The sequence below is a fragment of the Bos javanicus genome, chromosome 1 (assembly GCF_032452875.1).
Source record: "Bos javanicus breed banteng chromosome 1, ARS-OSU_banteng_1.0, whole genome shotgun sequence".
Lineage (NCBI taxonomy): Eukaryota > Metazoa > Chordata > Mammalia > Artiodactyla > Bovidae > Bos > Bos javanicus.
Window position 1 is genome coordinate 138,163,499 of NC_083868.1, and position 18,485 is coordinate 138,181,983.

General features: G+C 42.3%; 1 protein-coding gene across 2 annotated transcripts in view; it reads left to right on the forward strand.

The window, feature by feature from the left end:
• The window catches only part of CPNE4 (copine 4), a 664,107-nt gene that overhangs the window by 641,872 nt on the left and 3,750 nt on the right, over nt 1-18,485 (forward strand). For both annotated transcript variants that reach the window (XM_061421414.1, XM_061421424.1), the window contains exons 12-15: nt 3,703-3,757; nt 6,735-6,786; nt 9,077-9,210; nt 16,595-16,831. In XM_061421414.1, coding sequence (XP_061277398.1) covers nt 3,703-3,757; nt 6,735-6,786; nt 9,077-9,210; nt 16,595-16,831 — 478 coding nt within the window. The remainder of the gene's footprint in view (nt 1-3,702; nt 3,758-6,734; nt 6,787-9,076; nt 9,211-16,594; nt 16,832-18,485) is intronic.

Below are 18,485 nucleotides of genomic sequence, written 5' to 3' on the forward strand. Positions count from 1 at the left end.
ATATAAAAGTTCTGCCTTTTGTACATTCTTAATAAATAATAGAGGCTTATTAAGTGATAGAGGCTTATACTCTTTACTTATATTTAAAACATCAACTGACACAAAAGGGAAAAGAACTATAGTGTCAGACCTAAAAGTCATTTTGGACCAATGACCTGTACAATTTTTGGCTCACATACCCCTAAAAAGAATGTTTAAACATATAACCTTCACACCCTATTATATTGAAATCTAACATTTTCCATCATGAGTTTAAATAGTGACAAAGAATGAAAATTCTAATGTAATGTAAATATGGACATTTAAAAATAAAACTCTTACATAACTCTACTGAATGCATCCAGCAGAACTAAACGCCACTGGATACCTACCATCATCCATTTAAAAACTGCGTGAACAAGTTCATCAGCTTGAGTTGAGAATTCTGTTACTTCTTTTTCATGAAGTCATATTTTCATTCCCTTCTCCCATAGAATTTCATCCCAATGTATCTTTAAAATTTGATTTGAAATTCCTTAATCGATCACTATATCTTTAATTAAAATATGAATATAAATTGTTAAATTTCCAATTTCTAAAATTTCCTATTTCTAAATTTCAAATCTAATGAAAAGATCTGAAGCATTTAAAAATATCTTCTGGTTTAGTTTTTATTATAATCATTATTGTTGCCTACTTGATCACAAATATTTGGGAAATTTCAATAACTGATTATTGCCTATAAAAATCTTTTTTTAATCTTAATGAAACAGATACTCACCAGTTAGTTTACATATCTGTGGGTAACTGCCCCCTCTGACCAGAATGGAAAAGTCCAGCATCAGTTCTAATTCAATTTTTTGTTTTATCAATGTAAATACTAAGAAAGCTTGTTTTTATAAGTCCATGGTAATGGAAAGAGTTTGCCTAGCAGTGTTATGAAGTTCTCTCAATTCAAAGTTTTATATAAAAAATTACATGTCTATCATCAAAAGATATTTTTAATGGTCTACCATCTGACATCAGCACTTCCAACAGTTCTTTTAAGCAAAAACTGGCAACTACCTGACTCATGAAAGGATTTGTTTGCTAGCAAGTCATTCTCATCAGGAAATGTCCCTTTGTATTCTGCTTGGAGCTTCCACAAAGGGGAGCAGTGCACATGGCGGCTGAGATTCTGCGTGGGTGAGCAGAAGGTAACTGGGAGAGGGGAGGTGTGAATGAGGAGCAGGTACTTCAATCACAGACGTTCCCAGATCAATTTCAGCAAAGACTACATGGAGACGTAAAGGAGCTGAATATTGATTTCCTTTAAAAGCAAAGAGGCTATGCTCTTATATCTATAGAAGGGCTTTGCACCTCCACATAACCCAACTTTAAGACCACCACTTTAGAGAACAGCCTTTATTTAATGTCTAGCTGTTCTAAAATGCGATTTTACTGAATTCATCTCCACTTCCTTATGGACACAGTCTCTTCTTTAATTCATCTCTTGCTTTAGCCCCCTCTACCTTACCTGGGAAGATAAAAATGCATCTCCCATTGGCAGATCATCTGACCAAGGTCTTTTCCTAAGTTCACGACAGCAAGCTCATTGCCACTGAAAACACTGGGCTCTTTGATCATATTTTATACTATTTTATTCCAATAGTAAGAAATAGTGCCTTCAGAAAATTCAATCTGCCTTGAATTTTCCAGATTGGGAGGTTCTACCAGTCTTCTCAGTAGTTTCTAAATGGCCCCTTTATAAGTGCTGGTAGGTCTCATTTTAAGTTCTCTGATGTGTTGGCAAGCCTTCACTTGCCTGTGTGCTCAACTTGCCTTCCCTTTCTCTGTCTAGTTTTATTTTTAATCAGCAAGAGTGAATGTTTAAATCTATTGTTCTTAGGCTTGATTATTTTTTCCTTTATATGCTTATTAGAGCCTGTGTGGTGGTTAACTTCAGAGAATTGACACCCTCATGACTCATTAATTATTCCCCTTGTAGGTGAGACATTTTCCCTACCTTCCTGCTGTTGAAACTCAATTGTGTAACAGTGCCTCGTGCTCAGTAAACTTCAAATCCCCAAGGGTGGCTTGAAGGTATAAAATCTGAAACACTGGTTTGCTGATTAGAAACAGAATACTAGATCTCACCTCTCTTAAACTCATCAAAGAAAACAAAAGCTTCCTAATTTTCTCTGCTTTGACTTCTGAACCATCTGAGTTGGAAGAAGCTGGACCCATCCTCCACCCAGAACAGCTTTCTTCCAGACTTAACTAGAAAGTACCTCTAAAAACTCCCTGACGTTCCTCACCCTTATCCTAGCTAAGAAAGAATCTCTGAAACAAAGCATTTCAATATTTCCAAGGCCCAGAAGTATTTCAGACCTGTGTCTAATCCTTTATAAGCTTTTATGATTTTCTGTTTATCATCATTAATACCCTAATACCTGCTGCTGCTGCTGCCAAGTCGCTTCAGTCGTATCCAACTCCGTGCGACCCCATAGACAGCAGCCCACCAGGCTCGCCCATCCCTGGGATTCTCCAGGCAAGAACACTGGAGTGGGTTGCCATTTCCTTCTCCAATGTATGAAAGTGAAAAGTCAAAGTGAAGTCGCTCAGTCGTGTCCGACTCTTAGTGACCCCATGGACTGCAGCCTACCAGGCTCCTCCATCCATGGAATTTTCCAGGCAAGAGTACTGGAGTGGATATAAGCAAAGTCCATATCTACATAACAGAGAGGGAAAGGGGGAACTGGTAATTTTCTGACAAATTTAGCCTCTGATTTCAAAGAATTCTGATTTCCCTGAATCTCTCAACCCCTGCCCCAAATTTGGTCAAATTGGGTGTATTTTGGTGAAGGTCTATCAAAGCCATCTTTGGCTACCAGTGACCTCATCTAAATCAGTAGATGGTGATAGGTGACAGTTTGGCTTTGATTCTTTGACTTCTCGGCCTGGGGCTCCCCTTTTGCTTCCAGAGACATTCCAGGGACAGTGAGCCCTTATCTGAATTTCCTCTTCTCTTTGACTGACTCTGCAAGAATTGAGAAACAGAGGAATTGTTCCAAGAACAAATCTCAATTGAGTCTTTAATGGGAGAGCAAATAAAAAGTAGGTGTCCTGAGAAGGACATGCCCTCTTCAAAGAGCAATATTCCTGAACTCCACTGCAACAATCCCGTGACAGCACAAAATTCACTTAAGAAGTGTCTTGTTTATGGTCTGATCAGGGGCCCAGTTACAGAAAGCACAAGAGGAAACCACATTTAATACTGTACATAATCATTAAGTTTTGATGGTATAATAGAAAATTCATAGGCTTTGGAATTAAACAGTGCTTGCTGGTAAACACCTTAGTTCACTTTCTTAGACTTTTTGAGGCTCAGTTTATTCATCAGTAAAATAGAAATAAAAAGTAGGTGGACCTTCAAATGTTGTATGAAAATTAACTAAGTATAGACATGGCCTAGCATCATATCTGGTGTTGTAGTGCCAGTCAATGTTCATTCTTCTCCTTTTCACTTCTCACCTATAGCATAGGAAAGCAGTAAAGTGATGAGCTTTGGGGATTGTTTCTTTATTTCAGTTTTCCACTCTATTGCTGTCCCCTGTTACCACAGGTAATCAAAAAGCATGAGTTAGCATTTGGCATAATGACCTGTTCTGGGGAAGCAATGCAGGTTTATGTTTTTCTTTCTCATTAGATGAAAAAATGCAGCAACTTCTTTTTTAATTTCAGTGACAAAATGTTCCCAGCCTTTGGGTTCGGTGCCAGGATACCCCCAGAGTACACGGTGAGTGGGTGTTTTACTATAAACAAAGGATGGCATGGGTTTCCCTCACAAGAGTCTCACACTTTCAACCTTTAATATAATCATGTAAAGGCCTATAGTCAGAAGTGATCTTCACAACCAGTGAGGTTAGCTCCTTGAGCTGGTGTATAGATGTCACCCATTCTCCTGGGATTCTCGATGGGCTGTCTCAGAGTCAATTCCAAATGAAAACTTCCATTGTTTAGCTTCATATAGACAAGTCAGACACTGTGGAAACACTTGGAAGTTGATCTTCAATGGCTCAGAGCCCATCTATTCAGATCTCCCCTGGAGAAAGACCCTATTGACCATTCTGACAGTGAAAGTCCATGACAGTGAAGTCTACAGACTCCCTCATCCCAAGTTCCTAAGTGCCAGTCTTGTGTGGGAGATACACAGAGATACACAGAAAGAGCTACTTGGGTTCAGAGAATTTGGAGCTGAAAAGCTACTGTAAAAACACTGGAATCCTATTTGACCTTGATGCCAATTTCTCATGACACAAAGAAGGCAAAGACTGTATATGGAGAGATTTGTGCTGCAGTGGGGCTGAGGCAGTCTCCCATGGTATACCAGATGGCCCGGGTGGGAGAATCTTGGGGAGTAGCAGGGCTCCCTGTTCCTCAGGAGGCCTCTGAGACCCCAGATAAATACAAGCAATACTGCCCACTTATCAATTTCTCTTTTACTGACCAATCTGAGCTGCACTTCAGGAGGCAGATGCCAACTTTTGCTCCCACCCCACAGCAGTCAGACTGAAGGCCTTTTCATGAAAAAAGGAATCCACCTTCCTTTTCCTGCTGGAGTGAGCAGTGATGGAGTAGCCTGTCTCCATGACCTGTCCTCCTACTTGTTTGCCTATGGCCCACACTGTTTTCCCTGCTGGCCACGCTACAGAATTCCGGAAGCATTTGTTGGAAATGGAGCACATGATGGGGGAAGAATATAGATCAAGTGTTGTCAACTGTTGGCTTATAGGTGTTAATCAGGCCACAAATATATTCTGAGACTTTTTTTTTTTTTTAAGAATTAGACAATTACATGAAAATGTCAGATTTCTGGCTTCTCTGGAAAAACTGAAAGACATGGAAATACTAAAATTAAAAGATCATACATAAAAGAATTAACCAGATCTCAGGATATGCAGTCACCTTCAGATGGGGTATCAGTTCCAGGATGTAGGCAGGTGGGTGCCCACCTTCCTCATAGAACTGCTAAGCCTCTAGCCTGGAATTGAACCTGGACAACCACCAGTCCAGCTATCCTGAGATGTGTAAGCATATTCCCCAATCCCCCTAGGTTGCCTTGGCCCAGTGGGGCTAAGGATAGAGGTGTGCGGCATACCTGGCTCCAGGCCTTCCTGTCCTCATCCCTGACATCTGCCTGGTCCCCCTCCTAAAGCAACTTCTTCTAGCTGTTAGCTAAAGTCCTGATTCCCCTCCTGATCCACTCTGCCTGACAGCTAACTTCTTCCTGCTACCCTACCAGGCATCCCTCATGCATCCTCATTCTATTCCCCCAAAGCCATTCAGACATCCCTTTTCCATGCCTCATCTCCATGCCTCATCTCCCCTCTGCTCCAGACAGGCCCTGATGGTCTTAGCAACTCAGGTGCCCCCAGAGAATTTATAAGGTTACCATGACTTATTTCTTCAGGACAAAATCTCAGTTTGCATTGAAACTGAGTCACCTCCGTCTTAGTTTGCAGTCTCCAGGGACCTTGCAGCAAGGATTAGGATCCAAGCAGTTTATTTGAGAGGTGGAGAAAGCCTCAGTAGAGAGAGGGCAAATGGGAAGAAGTCAACATAGGGTTTACTAACAAGTCATTACCAGCATGGACAGTAAAGCCAAATCCTGGGAGACAGTGCAGGGTACACACAGACCCCAAGGGATTAGAGGGCTGGGATACTGATTCACAGCCTCCTGTCAGCCCATGTTGAAGAGCTACTCTCCAGGGACATTACTCTCAGGGGACATTAATTCCCCAACACTTTTTGCCTGTCACCTGGGTAAGTCATGCCAGCTCTGGAAGCCCAAGAAAAACTTAAGGTAAATAAACCAGGTAAGATAACTGACAGTTGATTGAGTTGCCTGGGAGAGCTAAGGGCAAGGGAAAGTGGCTAAGGCACCAACAGCATCAGCTCTGACCCCCACTGGGAAAAAAGGGATTTTTACCACAATGACCTATTTTCTTGGCCCCAGAGAGTCAGTGCTTTGGGAAATAGCCTTTGAAATGGAAACCTCAATAAAATTCCATGTGACCCAATAAAAATGTCTAGATGCCAAGACACACCTCTTATTTTATCAAGTTTTAGAAAGAAAAAAATAAGCCACATACTATTTGACCTTGTATTGTACATAGGTCCCACCAGGTAGAGGAATCTGTATTGGAAGTTTCCAAATTATGTTACTTTATTACTTTTCCAAAAGCTAGAGTCTATTTTTGCCTGTATGTATGTGAAAATCCTCCTGCCCAGCAGTTCTATATATTATGTTAGAATGAGTCGTAAATGTCAACAGCTTAGCTGGAGCCTTCGTAAGCATAGCCATCTCGAGCAGACAGCTTGGGTTATTGAGTTATCATTTTTTAATCACTTGGTCCAAATAGAACTCAGCCAAATCTAGCCTCTGTTCTGAGGCCACTTCTCTCTTGAAGCTATTTGGAGTTAACATTTTTCTGAAATCTTTCCTTGTATTTTTTTTCATATACCTTATTCTTCCTCCCCTGCCAGCATTTATCTGATTCTAGAAAATCTCCCTGTCACCTCAACTCCACAGGGAGCTTAGAATCCACCCTCCATCTCAGAGAGATTCTGTAAAGGCTTAAAATGGTTCCTGCTGCTTGACACAAAATGAATGTAATGAGCGTCTGTTTGCAGACTCTAACCCCAGTGCCTCCTGACTGGATTAATGTTGTCATTCTCCTGTCTTCCTTTTGTAAATTTTAATTGGTGTCCAGGTCTCTCATGACTTCGCCATCAACTTTAATGAAGACAACCCGGAATGTGCAGGTAAATCACGATGTGAAAGGAAGCTGGGGTCCCACAGCCCTTCCCTTCCCCTTTTTCCCATCTTAGTTTCTCTCTCCTAATGCAGTACGTCAGTGATGATTGTCCACAGCAGAGAATTAGGCTCCCTAGACCCAAATAACAAGAGAGCAGAGGTATAAGAGCTGGAAAAGACAGAATGCAGAAGAGGTCTTGAGCTTACAGCAAGAATATCAATCCCAATTCTGGATTCCTCTGGCCAAAAAAAAAAAAAAAAACTTGAGGGAAGGGTCACCTGATGGGCAGTGATAAGATAACCCCCTTTCTGTTTTCCAAGTTGTCATCAAGTATTTATTTTTTACAACTTCCTATGTAGTAATAAGAAGAGGGGAAAGTATGGACATCATATGACAATCTTACCATAGTGGTAATGGAGTCATTTCAGTGGTTTTGTGCCAGAAAGAGCTCCTTAAAGACTTTGATCCCTATTCTGTTATTTCCAGCTGGAGATTCTCCAACACATTCCACAAAATAATGATGATGACTATGATGATAAATTGTATCCTAGAATCATTTTTCCTGGTTTCTAAATGATAAATAGAGCCAATCACATCTGTTGCTATGAAAATGGTAAGACATTTTTACAGTGGGCTAGTGGAAATGTTCATGTCTCTCCTCCTTCCTGTCAAGGAGGAACCCAGAACATAGTTAATTCAGATCCTGTGGGGGGTGTCAAGCTTTCTGCAGTTTCTTTCACAAATCTGGCACTAACTGTCCAAGAACATGACATCAGTATCCCCAAGTCTGCACAGAACAACCTCTGAGACCAGATCTCCACTCAGCTCTTATTCCCTTTCATCATCCTTCATGCCAAGTTTATTACAATTTAGGCTTCCCTCATCTGGAACCATGCCTGCTCTTCAACTGTAAGAGTGATTTTCCATCAAAGCAGAGTGAAGGACATATCCCATGTTAACCTGTTTCACATCTTAGAATTTATCTGCCTGGTACCTTTGAAAGCGAATTCAAACTTGCTTATCTTAAGCAAAAATTCACTTAACTTCAAAACCAGGCTGTGTATATTGATTTGGTATCTGTCTTTAGAATGGCAGACTAAAGAGAATGGAACACTTCCAGTCATTTTCATATACATTTTGTTACATATATGTGTATAAATTAAAACAGAATACAGCTACATCCAAGATGCCCAAAAGCTGGTTAGAAAGATATGGACAGAAAACAATCATAGGCGGGACTGTGTGAGTCTCTCTGGCCTGAAGGACCAGTGTGCTGTTTTAGGGTAGAGAGGGCTTTAGGAACACAGGCACAGGCATGGAGAGGACCCTTTGAACAAAAATCACTGGTAATGGGACTGTGTCACCGTGGGATCATGTTAGAACCTTCAGTGTGCAGTCAAGACTCAGGCTGGGAGAAGCTGCACAAACAAAGCCCACCTGTCATGATGTTTGGATGGAAGCCCCCTTAAATGGGGGGTGCCCATGGTGATGAGCGTCACTTGTCTGTATTACAGTCCCCAACAGAAAACAGTAACAGTCATTTTCCTCATCCATCACATGTTTGGGGAGCAGCTACTATGTGCCTGACATGCCTTGAGCTTATGAGAGAGGAAGGTGCAATTCCTGCCCACAAAGACTTTAGCCTCTGGAGAGACGGCTGTATGTACACATTATTCACATAGGTGGCCTGGGACGGGTGTACTAGAGTCAACAGGGTGGTGTGAAAAATAGAGAAGTGTTAAAGCCTTGAGCATGGCCCTTACAGCCAGACACACCTGAGTCTGCAACAAACCTCTCTGAGCCTCAGTTTCTTCACCAGTAAAAATGATCGCTTTTGATGTGAACCTTTTAAGAGGATGAGTTCTGACTAAAAGATTTCTCTCTGAGTTTTAAGCTATAGGGTTGCAAAATATCCCCAACATGAATCCCTTATTTTTAAAAGTGTAGAAAAGTTTTGGGAATACATAGGTTTGTAACTGCCATTTTTTTAACTGGGTCTAGACTATTCTCTTTGTCATAAAAAAGGTTGTTTGTATTCTGTAGGAAACACAATCATTCATTAACAAATTCTTCCCAAGCCAATTTCAAAAATAACTAAAATGCATAAAGAGAATGATTTTAGTGGAATGGAGGCAGAAACACCAGCCCAGATGTGATGTTTTCTTTTTTATCTTAAGAACATAAATGTGCTGTTGATAAGGACTCTTTGAGGAAAGTTAATACTTCATGTGTGTGTGTTTGAATTTAAATATATTTAGAAGACTATTAGCTATTGATCTTTGCCAATTTTACCTCAGGGATTCAAGGAGTTGTGGAAGCCTATCAGAGCTGCCTTCCCAAACTCCAGCTCTACGGCCCCACCAACATCGCTCCCATCATCCAGAAGGTGGCCAAGTCAGCATCAGAGGAGACCAACACGAAGGAGGCGTCGGTAAGGAGAGGGGTGGTCTGCCTGCTAATGGGTGCCTACCCTTCCTCCCCTGGCCATAGCACCCACCCGACTCTGACAATGAATTTGCATTTTTACCTGCATGAGTTTGAATAAATGGTTTAACCTTCCATCCCCAGTCCTCAGTCTCCTCATCTGAAAAATGGGGATAATCATGCCCATCGCTGCTGGAATAACATGAGGTTTAGGGATGACACAACTCAAATGTCTTTAACATTACCAGAACACAAGAGTCACTGAACAAGGGAAGCCTCTATATTCTCCGGAGTGTAAGTCCATGTCACAATGCTCAACTCACCTTCAGTTCCTGGGAAGGAAAAAAAGAAAAAAAAACTGACCAAAACTAAGCTTAACTTCCAGGGTATCCAGGTTACAGATGGAAGTGAAATAAAATGATGGGTTATTCTTCTACCTAGTAGTCAAGTGAAGTAACACACAGCATCATGGGGAAGATGTGTTTGAGGTCCTTTTGGTGGTTTTCTTAAGAAAAATGCAAACCAAAGCTGAAAGGCCAGAGTTTAGTTTTTTTCCTAATATGTCGTGTGCATGCTGTCACTTCAGTTGTGTCCGACTCTTTGTGACCTCATGAACTGTAGCTTGCCAGACTCTGTGTGTCCATGGGATTCTCCAGGCAACAATATTGGAATGGGTTGCCATGCCCTTCTCCAAGGGATCTTCCTGACCCAGGGATCAAACTTGTGTCTCTTACATCTCCTGCACAGGCAGGCGGGTTCTTTAACACTAGCACCAGCTGGGAAGCACCACCCGGGAAGCGCCACCCAATTACATTAGAGTTACATATATTACCATAATATAATAATTTTTCTATGTATCTTTTTTCAATACCATAATTATGTGCCTCTTGAGAAACTTGTATGCAGGTCAGGAAGCAACAGTTAGAACTGGACATGGAACAACAGACTGGTTCCAAATAGGAAAAAGAGTACGTCAAGGCTGTATATTGTCACCCTGCTTATTTAACTTATATGCAGAGTACATCATGAGAAATGTTGGGCTGGGTGAAGCACAAGCTGGAATCAAGATTGCCGGGAGAAATATCAATAACCTCAGATATGCAGATGACACCACCCTTATGACAGAAAGTGAAGAAGAACTAAAGAGCCTCTTGATGAAAGTGAAAGAGGAGAGTGAAAAAGTTGGCTTAAAGCTCAACATTCAGAAAACTAAGATGATGGCATCTGGTCCCATCACTTCATGGCAAATAGATGGGGAAACAGTGGAAACAGTGTCAGACTTTATTTTTCTGAGCTCCAAAATCACTGCAGATGGTGACTGTAGCCATGAAATTAAAAGACATTTACTCCTTGGAAGGAAAGTTATGACCAACCTAGATAGCATATTAAAAAGCAGAGACATTACTTTGGCAACAAAAGTCCGTCTAGTCAAGGCTATGGTTTTTCCTGTGGTCATGTATGGATGTGAGAGTTGACCTAGAAAGAAAGCTGAGCACTGAAGAATTGATGCTTTTGAACTGTGGTGTTGGAGGAGACTCTTGAGAGCCCGTTGGACTGCAAGGAGATCCAACCAGTCCATCCTAAAGGAGATCAGTCCTGGGTGTTCATTGATGGGAGTGATGTTGAAGCTGAAACTCCAATACTTTGGCCACCTGATGCAAAGAGCTGACTCATTTGAAAAGACCCTGATGCTGGGAAAGATTGAGGGCAGGAGGAGAAGGGGACGACAGAGGATGAGATGGTTGGATGGCATCACTGACTCGATGGACATGGGTTTGGGTGGACCCTGGGAATTGGTGGTGGACAGGGAGGCCTGTCGTGCTGCGGTTCATGGGGTCACAAAGAGTCGGACACAACTGAGCTACTGAACTGAACTGAACTGAAATTTTTTTCAGATTTAGCAGAATATTAATGATGTCTGAAATTTTCTTTATGATTTTATCCTGGATTCCCCAATACTAGATTTGCATAAAGAACATGATATACTGCTGCCTCACCTTCCTATGTGAGCCCATCTTTCCCCCATGCTCTCTGCCTGTGTTCTCAGCATCCCTTATGTTAGGATGGGCTGGATATATTCCCATCTCACAGTGGTGGCTGCTCTGTGCACTGCATCACACACCTCCCAACTATCCAGGAACACTGACCTCGTACTTGCATTCCCTTTCTCTCCTTATCCTCTATTTCTCTTTCTACTGAAGACTCATTCCTATCAGCAAATAAAACATGTTGTAATTTCTCTTGTTTAAGTTCAAAGCTCTCCCTTGACACCACTCTACCCTTTAGCTACTGTCCCTTATTTTACTCTTTTTGAGCAAAATTCACTGAAAGAACTGCCCGTACTCACCATCTCCATCTCTCTTTCCTCTGGTGCCTCTACCCACACCATCCAAACTTTGCTCCTGACACCACTCTGAAGACCACACTTGTCAAAATCAATAGCAGCTCCATCTTACCAAACCCAAGAGGCCTTGGAGAAATTCTGAATCCTCACAGATGCAAGGTTTAGGGATAGGGTTGGACAAGATCAGTATTTCATTTATTTTAACCCCTTTAAATTACCAGAACCTCAAATTCTTCAAGTAATATCTTTCTTAGAAACCAAACATATAGATTTTAAGAAAACAGACTGTTCTGACTCAATCTGGGCTAAGGGGTGGGGTCCACACTTAAGCTGCTTTATCCTTAAGAGGATCCAAGGCATCTCTAGGGCTCCACGGAGCCCAGTTTGAAAACTGAGTTATCTCAGCCTCTCTAGGGTACCAACACTTACAGGAGTAAAGAGAATCTGACATAGGTGTGCATTCTGGATTAATAGAAACCAGAATGAGGTTTTGGGCATCACTTACTCCTCCAGGGCCAGATGGGTCTACTCTGAAAGGACAGATCAGAAAACAGTACTGAAAGGATCTAATCCATATCTTCTCAAATAACTCATTCTTGTATGCCAGGAACACTGATGCTTTCCCTAGGAGTTTCTGTTATCTTATTAACAGAGTGTGGTCCAGGGCCCCCTTGTTATCACTGATTGCTAAGTGTCCTAACCTTGAACCTTGTAGGCAAGTGGTTTCAGGAAGTCTGGGGCTATAGGATTTTTTCCCCAGTTTTATGAAACTCTTCTAGAAAGAAAAAATCCCCTTATTATTTAAACAGGACCTCAAGTACATTCAGACTATAATGTTTCACCCATGAGCATTTTCCTACCCTGATTTTGGAAGCAAGTGTTACTGCAAGCTTTATTGGAAATTTCCATCAGGGTTTCGATCCAGCAGTCTGCAGCCTATTACCTTTAGCGAGATTAAACCTGGAAGGATCAGGTCTAGAATCTTGACAGTCTCTTCAGACCACAGCTTCTTAACCCTTTTTGATCCATGGACACCATTAGCAGCTGGTAAAGCCCATGGACCCCCTCCTCAGAATGGCCTTTAAATGCACAGAATAAAATATATGTTATAAAGTAAACCAATTATGTTGAAATGCAGTTAGCTAAATATTTTTAAATGTGACATAGAAGCATCATAAATATAGCAATAAATTTAAATTATGAGAATTAATGCCTGGCCTAATAATTCGTTATTTCTAAGTAATATTGAATGTAAATGATACACTCTATTGTAACAGGAACATATTCTGTAATTTTATTGGTGACTCAGCCACAAGTACAGTTAAAACCAATTTTATTTGTTGATTATACTCAGAATTGAAAAATGATACATTTTTAGTTAAAGGTAAATGAAAACAGAACTTTAATTTACCCCAACTGTGCAGATGGCCTGAAATTATTTCAACAGTCTGCAAGCCCAGGTTAAGAATCCCTGCTCTACCTTTTGAACCTCCCTCCCATCTCCCTCACCATCCCACCTCTCTAGGTTGTTACATATGTATACCTATGGGTGCTTCATCCTGATGTTTGGCAGAAACCAAAAAAATTCTGTAAAGCAATTATACTTCAATTAAAAAATAAATTAAAAAAAAATGAAATCAAGGCAAATGAGAGAGAAGTAAAGAATGAATAAAAATTACTGGAAAGAAAAAAAGAATCCCTGCTCTAAATGAAAAGCCAGCAACATTCTGCAACCTGTTTTTCAGTTAGCTAAGAATGGCTTCTACAGTTTTAAATGGTTGAAAAAAAAATCAAAAGGAGAATCATATTTCATGGCACACAAAAGTTATATGACATTAAACTTGTGTCCCTCAGTAAAGTTTTATTGGAACACAGCCATGCACATTCCTATTAAGTAATATCTATGCCTATTTTCTGGAGAAGGCAATGGCAACCCACTCCAGTACTCTTGCCTGGAAAATCCCATGGACGGAGGAGCCTGGTCGGCTGAAGTCCATGGGGTTGCGAAGAGTCGGACACGACTGAGCAACTTCGCTTTAACTTCTCACTTTCATGCATTGGAGAAGGAAATGGCAACCCACTCCAGTGTTCTTGCCTGAAGAATCCCAGGGATGGGAGAGCCTGGTGGGCTGCCGTCTATGGGATCGCACAGAGTCGGATACAACTGAAGCAACTTAGCATGGCTATTTTCATTCTAACAGGCATAGTTAGGTCATTGCCACAGACACAATTATGGCCCACACAGCCTAAAGTATTTATCATAGCCCCTTTACAGAAAATATTTTCCCAGCACCCGATCTAGACAATGACAACTCTAAATTCCTCAATATGGTGGTGTGATTGTCAGGTTGTTTGCTCTTGGAGGTGTTGTAGGGGACAGGTTGGGGAGATCCATGCCCTGAACCATGAAGATCAGATCAAACAGGAGTTAGGGGAAGGTGAGGAGTGAATGGTAGGGGTGCAGAAGTGTGATTCACTCACAAGGCCACCTGCTCAGGAATCAGGAGGAGGCTCCAACCAGATTTGGTACCTGTTATAGCCTCCAAGGCGCACCCTGCAAAGAGTCATTTATGACTCTGGTATTTCCTACGTCACATCCATCCATCCCTAAGCCACCAAGTTGCCTCCTTTGGCCCCTTCTCCCTACACCTCCCTAGCTCCTCCATCACTTTCCCTGATTAAAACCTTCCTTCAAACTCCCAGGCCACTTTCTCTGTGAATGTATAAGACTCCAAAAGCATAGGTATGGATGAAAATTGATAACTCAAATGAATGTAAAAATTGTTCAGTTAGAACTAGGGATGGGTAATTAGCAGACATGGAACAGAATTTGCCTCTATATTAAACTGAAAAGCGTTAAGGACACGTGTCTGTCTTCATCATAGTATGACTTTCTCTTCTCTCCAGTTGTGTTTTGACTGGGTTGTTTTGCTTAAAAATATTTTTTTCAGACTCACAGAGAAAAATGGGAACTCTTTAGCACTACCAGCCCTAAATGCAACCTTTTAAGTGTGATTCTCAAAACCAGATGTGTTCAACATGTGATTTCCTATCTAGCCTTTCTCCTTTGAAATGTGGCAACTTGGAGTGGTTTCACCATCTCACATTTATTCCCTGTAGATGAGCATATTGCAAAGGTTACATTAAAAGTTCTTTAGAGTTTGGTGTGAGTAGGATCTCAGTAACCTCATTCCCGAATCCCTTCTCATCGGAGATGCTGTCATGATGCCTCTAATAACTAAGGACAATGAGGTCCTCCCTGAACTTTCCCTCTTCGGACCCCATAGCCCTTCCCTAGCCCTCCCTGTGCTGATGAGTATGGAGCCTCCTGTCCAGTCTCCGCCTCAGATGAGATTCCCACAAACCTGTTCAGCCATAATTTAGAGTAGTAAGAGCCTTCACCCCCATCCTTGGAGAAGGGCAGCCATCTGCAGGCCACTCACCAGTCCAGGGCACACAATCTAAAGAAGGAGAGCCCACAATCCTCACCTCTCCTAGGGCTTTAGTGCAGTGCCATCCTCTAGAAATAGAGTGGGAGGTATGTGGAAATGTTTAATTCTCCAGTATTCACAGTTTAAAGCTGAAGAAAAACAGGGAAATTCATTTTAATAACATATTTTATTTAACCCAGCATAACTAAAACCATCATCTTAAGAGGTACTCCATATAAAAATTATTAATAAAGTATTTTAAGTTATTTTTTGTACTAAGTCTTCAAAATCTAGTGTGTTTTATCCTTGCTACTGCTAAGTCACTTCAGTCATGTCCGACTCTGTGCAACCCCATCAGGCTCCCCCATCCCTGGGATTCTCCAGGCAAGGACACTGGAGTGGGTTGCCATTTCCTTCTCCAATACGTGAAAGTGAAGTCGTTCAGTCATGTCTGATTCTTAGCATGGACTGCAGCCTACCAGGCTCCTCTGTCCATGGGATTTTCCAGGCAAGAGTACTGGAGTAGGGTGCCATTGCCTTCTCTGAATTTTATCCTTATATCATCTCAATTTAGATGCTAAATTATCATCAAAAATACTTGATCCATATATAGATTCAATAAATTGATAGTTGAGAAAGTAGATTCACATATTTTTTAATTTATGTTTTAATTGAAGGATAATGGCTTTACAGAATTTTGTTGTTTTCTGTCAAACATCAACAAGAATCAGCCGTAGGTATACATATGTCCCCTAGATTCACATATTTATAGTTGTGCAAATATACTTAAAATATTTCCAGTAAATCAATCAGGTACCCATTTTTTTAAGTTAAATTTAAATTTATTTGAATGAGATAAAATTTAAAATTCTGTTTCTCCATTGCTTTCACGGCATTTCAAGGCCTCAGTAGTCACATGGAGCTGGTGGCTAAATTAGGCAGCTCCACTTTAGATTTGCAAATCTCCAAGCTGAAGAGGACCCTATGAATGATCCAGCTCTACCACTCACTTGAGAGCTGAAAAGGGTGAGACCCAGAGGATTCAGGGGAAAATTCCCACCATCTCAGAGAATGAGGCTTTGAAACCAGTCCCCTGACTCCTCTACTATTCTGTCTATACCCCGTGGAGAAGGCAATGGCACTCCACTCCAGTACTCTTGCCTGGAAAATCCCATGGACAGAGGAGCCTGGTAGGCTGCAGTCCATGGGGTCGCTAGGAATCGGACATGACTGAGCGACTTCACTTTCACTTTTCACTTTCATGCACTGGAGAAGGAAATGGCAACCCACTCCAGTGTTCTTGCCTGGAGAATCCCAGGGACGGGGGAGCCTGGTGGGCTGCCATTTCTGGGGTCGCACAGAGTTGGACACGACTGAAGCAACTTAGCAGCAAGGTGATTATCTGGGTTTACTTGCAATTACTGAGCCAGCCTTTAAGTTCCATTCATCCTAAGTCTTTGGTGTTTAGGGCTGTAAACTCAGGCATTCAGGAAAAGTTAGTCATCACTTTTGCTGTGGTCAGTGTGCACTGGAGCCACCTGAGTGTGTAACTGGCTTTGTCCTTGTCTCCCCCACCTCTCTGTCCCCATTGTCTCCTGATGTCTGACCTATGGCAGCAATACTTCATCCTGCTGATCCTGACTGATGGGGTCATCACAGACATGGCTGACACGCGGGAGGCCATCGTCCATGCCTCCCACCTCCCCATGTCAGTCATCATCGTGGGAGTAGGCAACGCAGACTTCAGTGACATGCAGATGCTGGACGGTGATGATGGGATTCTGAGATCACCCAAGGGAGAGCCTGTCCTCCGTGACATCGTCCAGTTCGTGCCCTTCAGGAACTTCAAACACGTACGCATATTTGGGGGGCTTACCTTTGGAAAGCAGAAACCCCCCATTTTCCCACCAGTGTTGGTAGTGAAGCAATGCCAGCCATACCTGCCTGGGCCAGGCCACCTCCCAGCTAGGACATGTAACGCTTGACTCATTGGAGAAAGAAGTATGCCCTGAGTTATGGATGAGGAGTCATGCTAACTATGTAGCCAACCTTTCATTGGAATTTGGCCTCGTCTACATAATTTAGGGTCTTCAGTGTACCCAAGGCTGGCATATACAGTTGGACAGATTGTTTCCTGCTCAAGGAAAGTAGAAAGAGGAGCTGTAGTTTCCTGCCCGGCTGAAGTAGAAAGAGGAGCTGAAATGCAGCCTCATTTCTCCTTCTCAAGCCATGTGCCCTGGCAGAGGCCTGTGTTTGCCTTGGCAAAGTATGTTTACAAAATGATAGAATCCTAAATCCTCTATAAATATGTAGTAAGCATCATCAAAGATTTATTTAATTCAGTAATGAAAGAACCAGCAAGATGACAAAGTTAGTTTAAAGGATAATATTAAACAGTTGATTGTGATCAGTAGGGAAAAATGCTGAAATAAGTTTGCCAAGGTAGACTCAAAACTGGTTCATGACCAACGGGTTAAAAAAGAAATTTTTTTTTTCTGACTCAACGTGAAGTTTCCCTCTGGGTTGGTGGTGGGCCTAAAGAGCCCTGCTGTGTTATAGAGTCCCCTTCATCCCACGCCCCTTGTGAAAGCTGCCACAAGTAAGGGCAGTTAAGCCTGGGGGAAGGGTACCTCTGCTACTGTAGCCTATCTTCAACTTGCCCAGGGGAGGTTTCAAGCCCCCAAGGTGTCTGCACAGGACAGCAAGGAGGGGCATCTTTGTCAAGTCGGGGTGTGCTGGAGCTGAAGCCCCTACAGTTGTGTCCATCAATGAAGCTAGTTGCTCGGGTGATGCCCAAGGTGGGAGAGGGCATTCTTCCAGACTGTAATATCCAGCTGACACAAGTACCACAGGAGTGACCACCACCCACAATATTGCCTGAGTGATGAGGGGTTTAAGAGTTTCCCCAAACCACCCTCTCCCTACCGGCTGCAAACACACACACACACACACACATATGCCTCAGTGCCATGTAGGGCTGCCGCTTTCGTTCCAGCCACTGCTCTCCCTCACACACTTACAGACTGCCTGCTGCGTGCTTGCACTGGGACCACGGTGAGATGAGGAGCCATGGGTCTAACTTCTGGGAATTTACTGGAGAATTGCCCAGTTGGAACACAGGTGTCCACCTAAGTGATCTGTGGGTGGTTGAGGAGGGCTACCCTGTCACTACAAAACTTCAGAGACATGGCCAGAGTTGCGACATGAAGAAGGCAGACCTTGGTGGGGTGGCAGGAGGGGACAAGGGACCTGCAATAAGGAAGTGCCTAATGGGGCCAGGAAGGGGGTGGGCTGGCTGTCCCTCTGCCCCAGGGTCCTAGCTTCCTGTGGACCACAGAGCAGAGCACCAGGAGCTCAACACGCACCTTATCTTCCTGAATTTCAAATTAGATTCTGAGAACTATTTCATTATCCAAATTAATCTACTCTGAATTCAATATACCATAAATAAAGCACCAGATGAGGTGCTGATATCATTTCATACAGCCAGGAACCCGTGAATTGCCT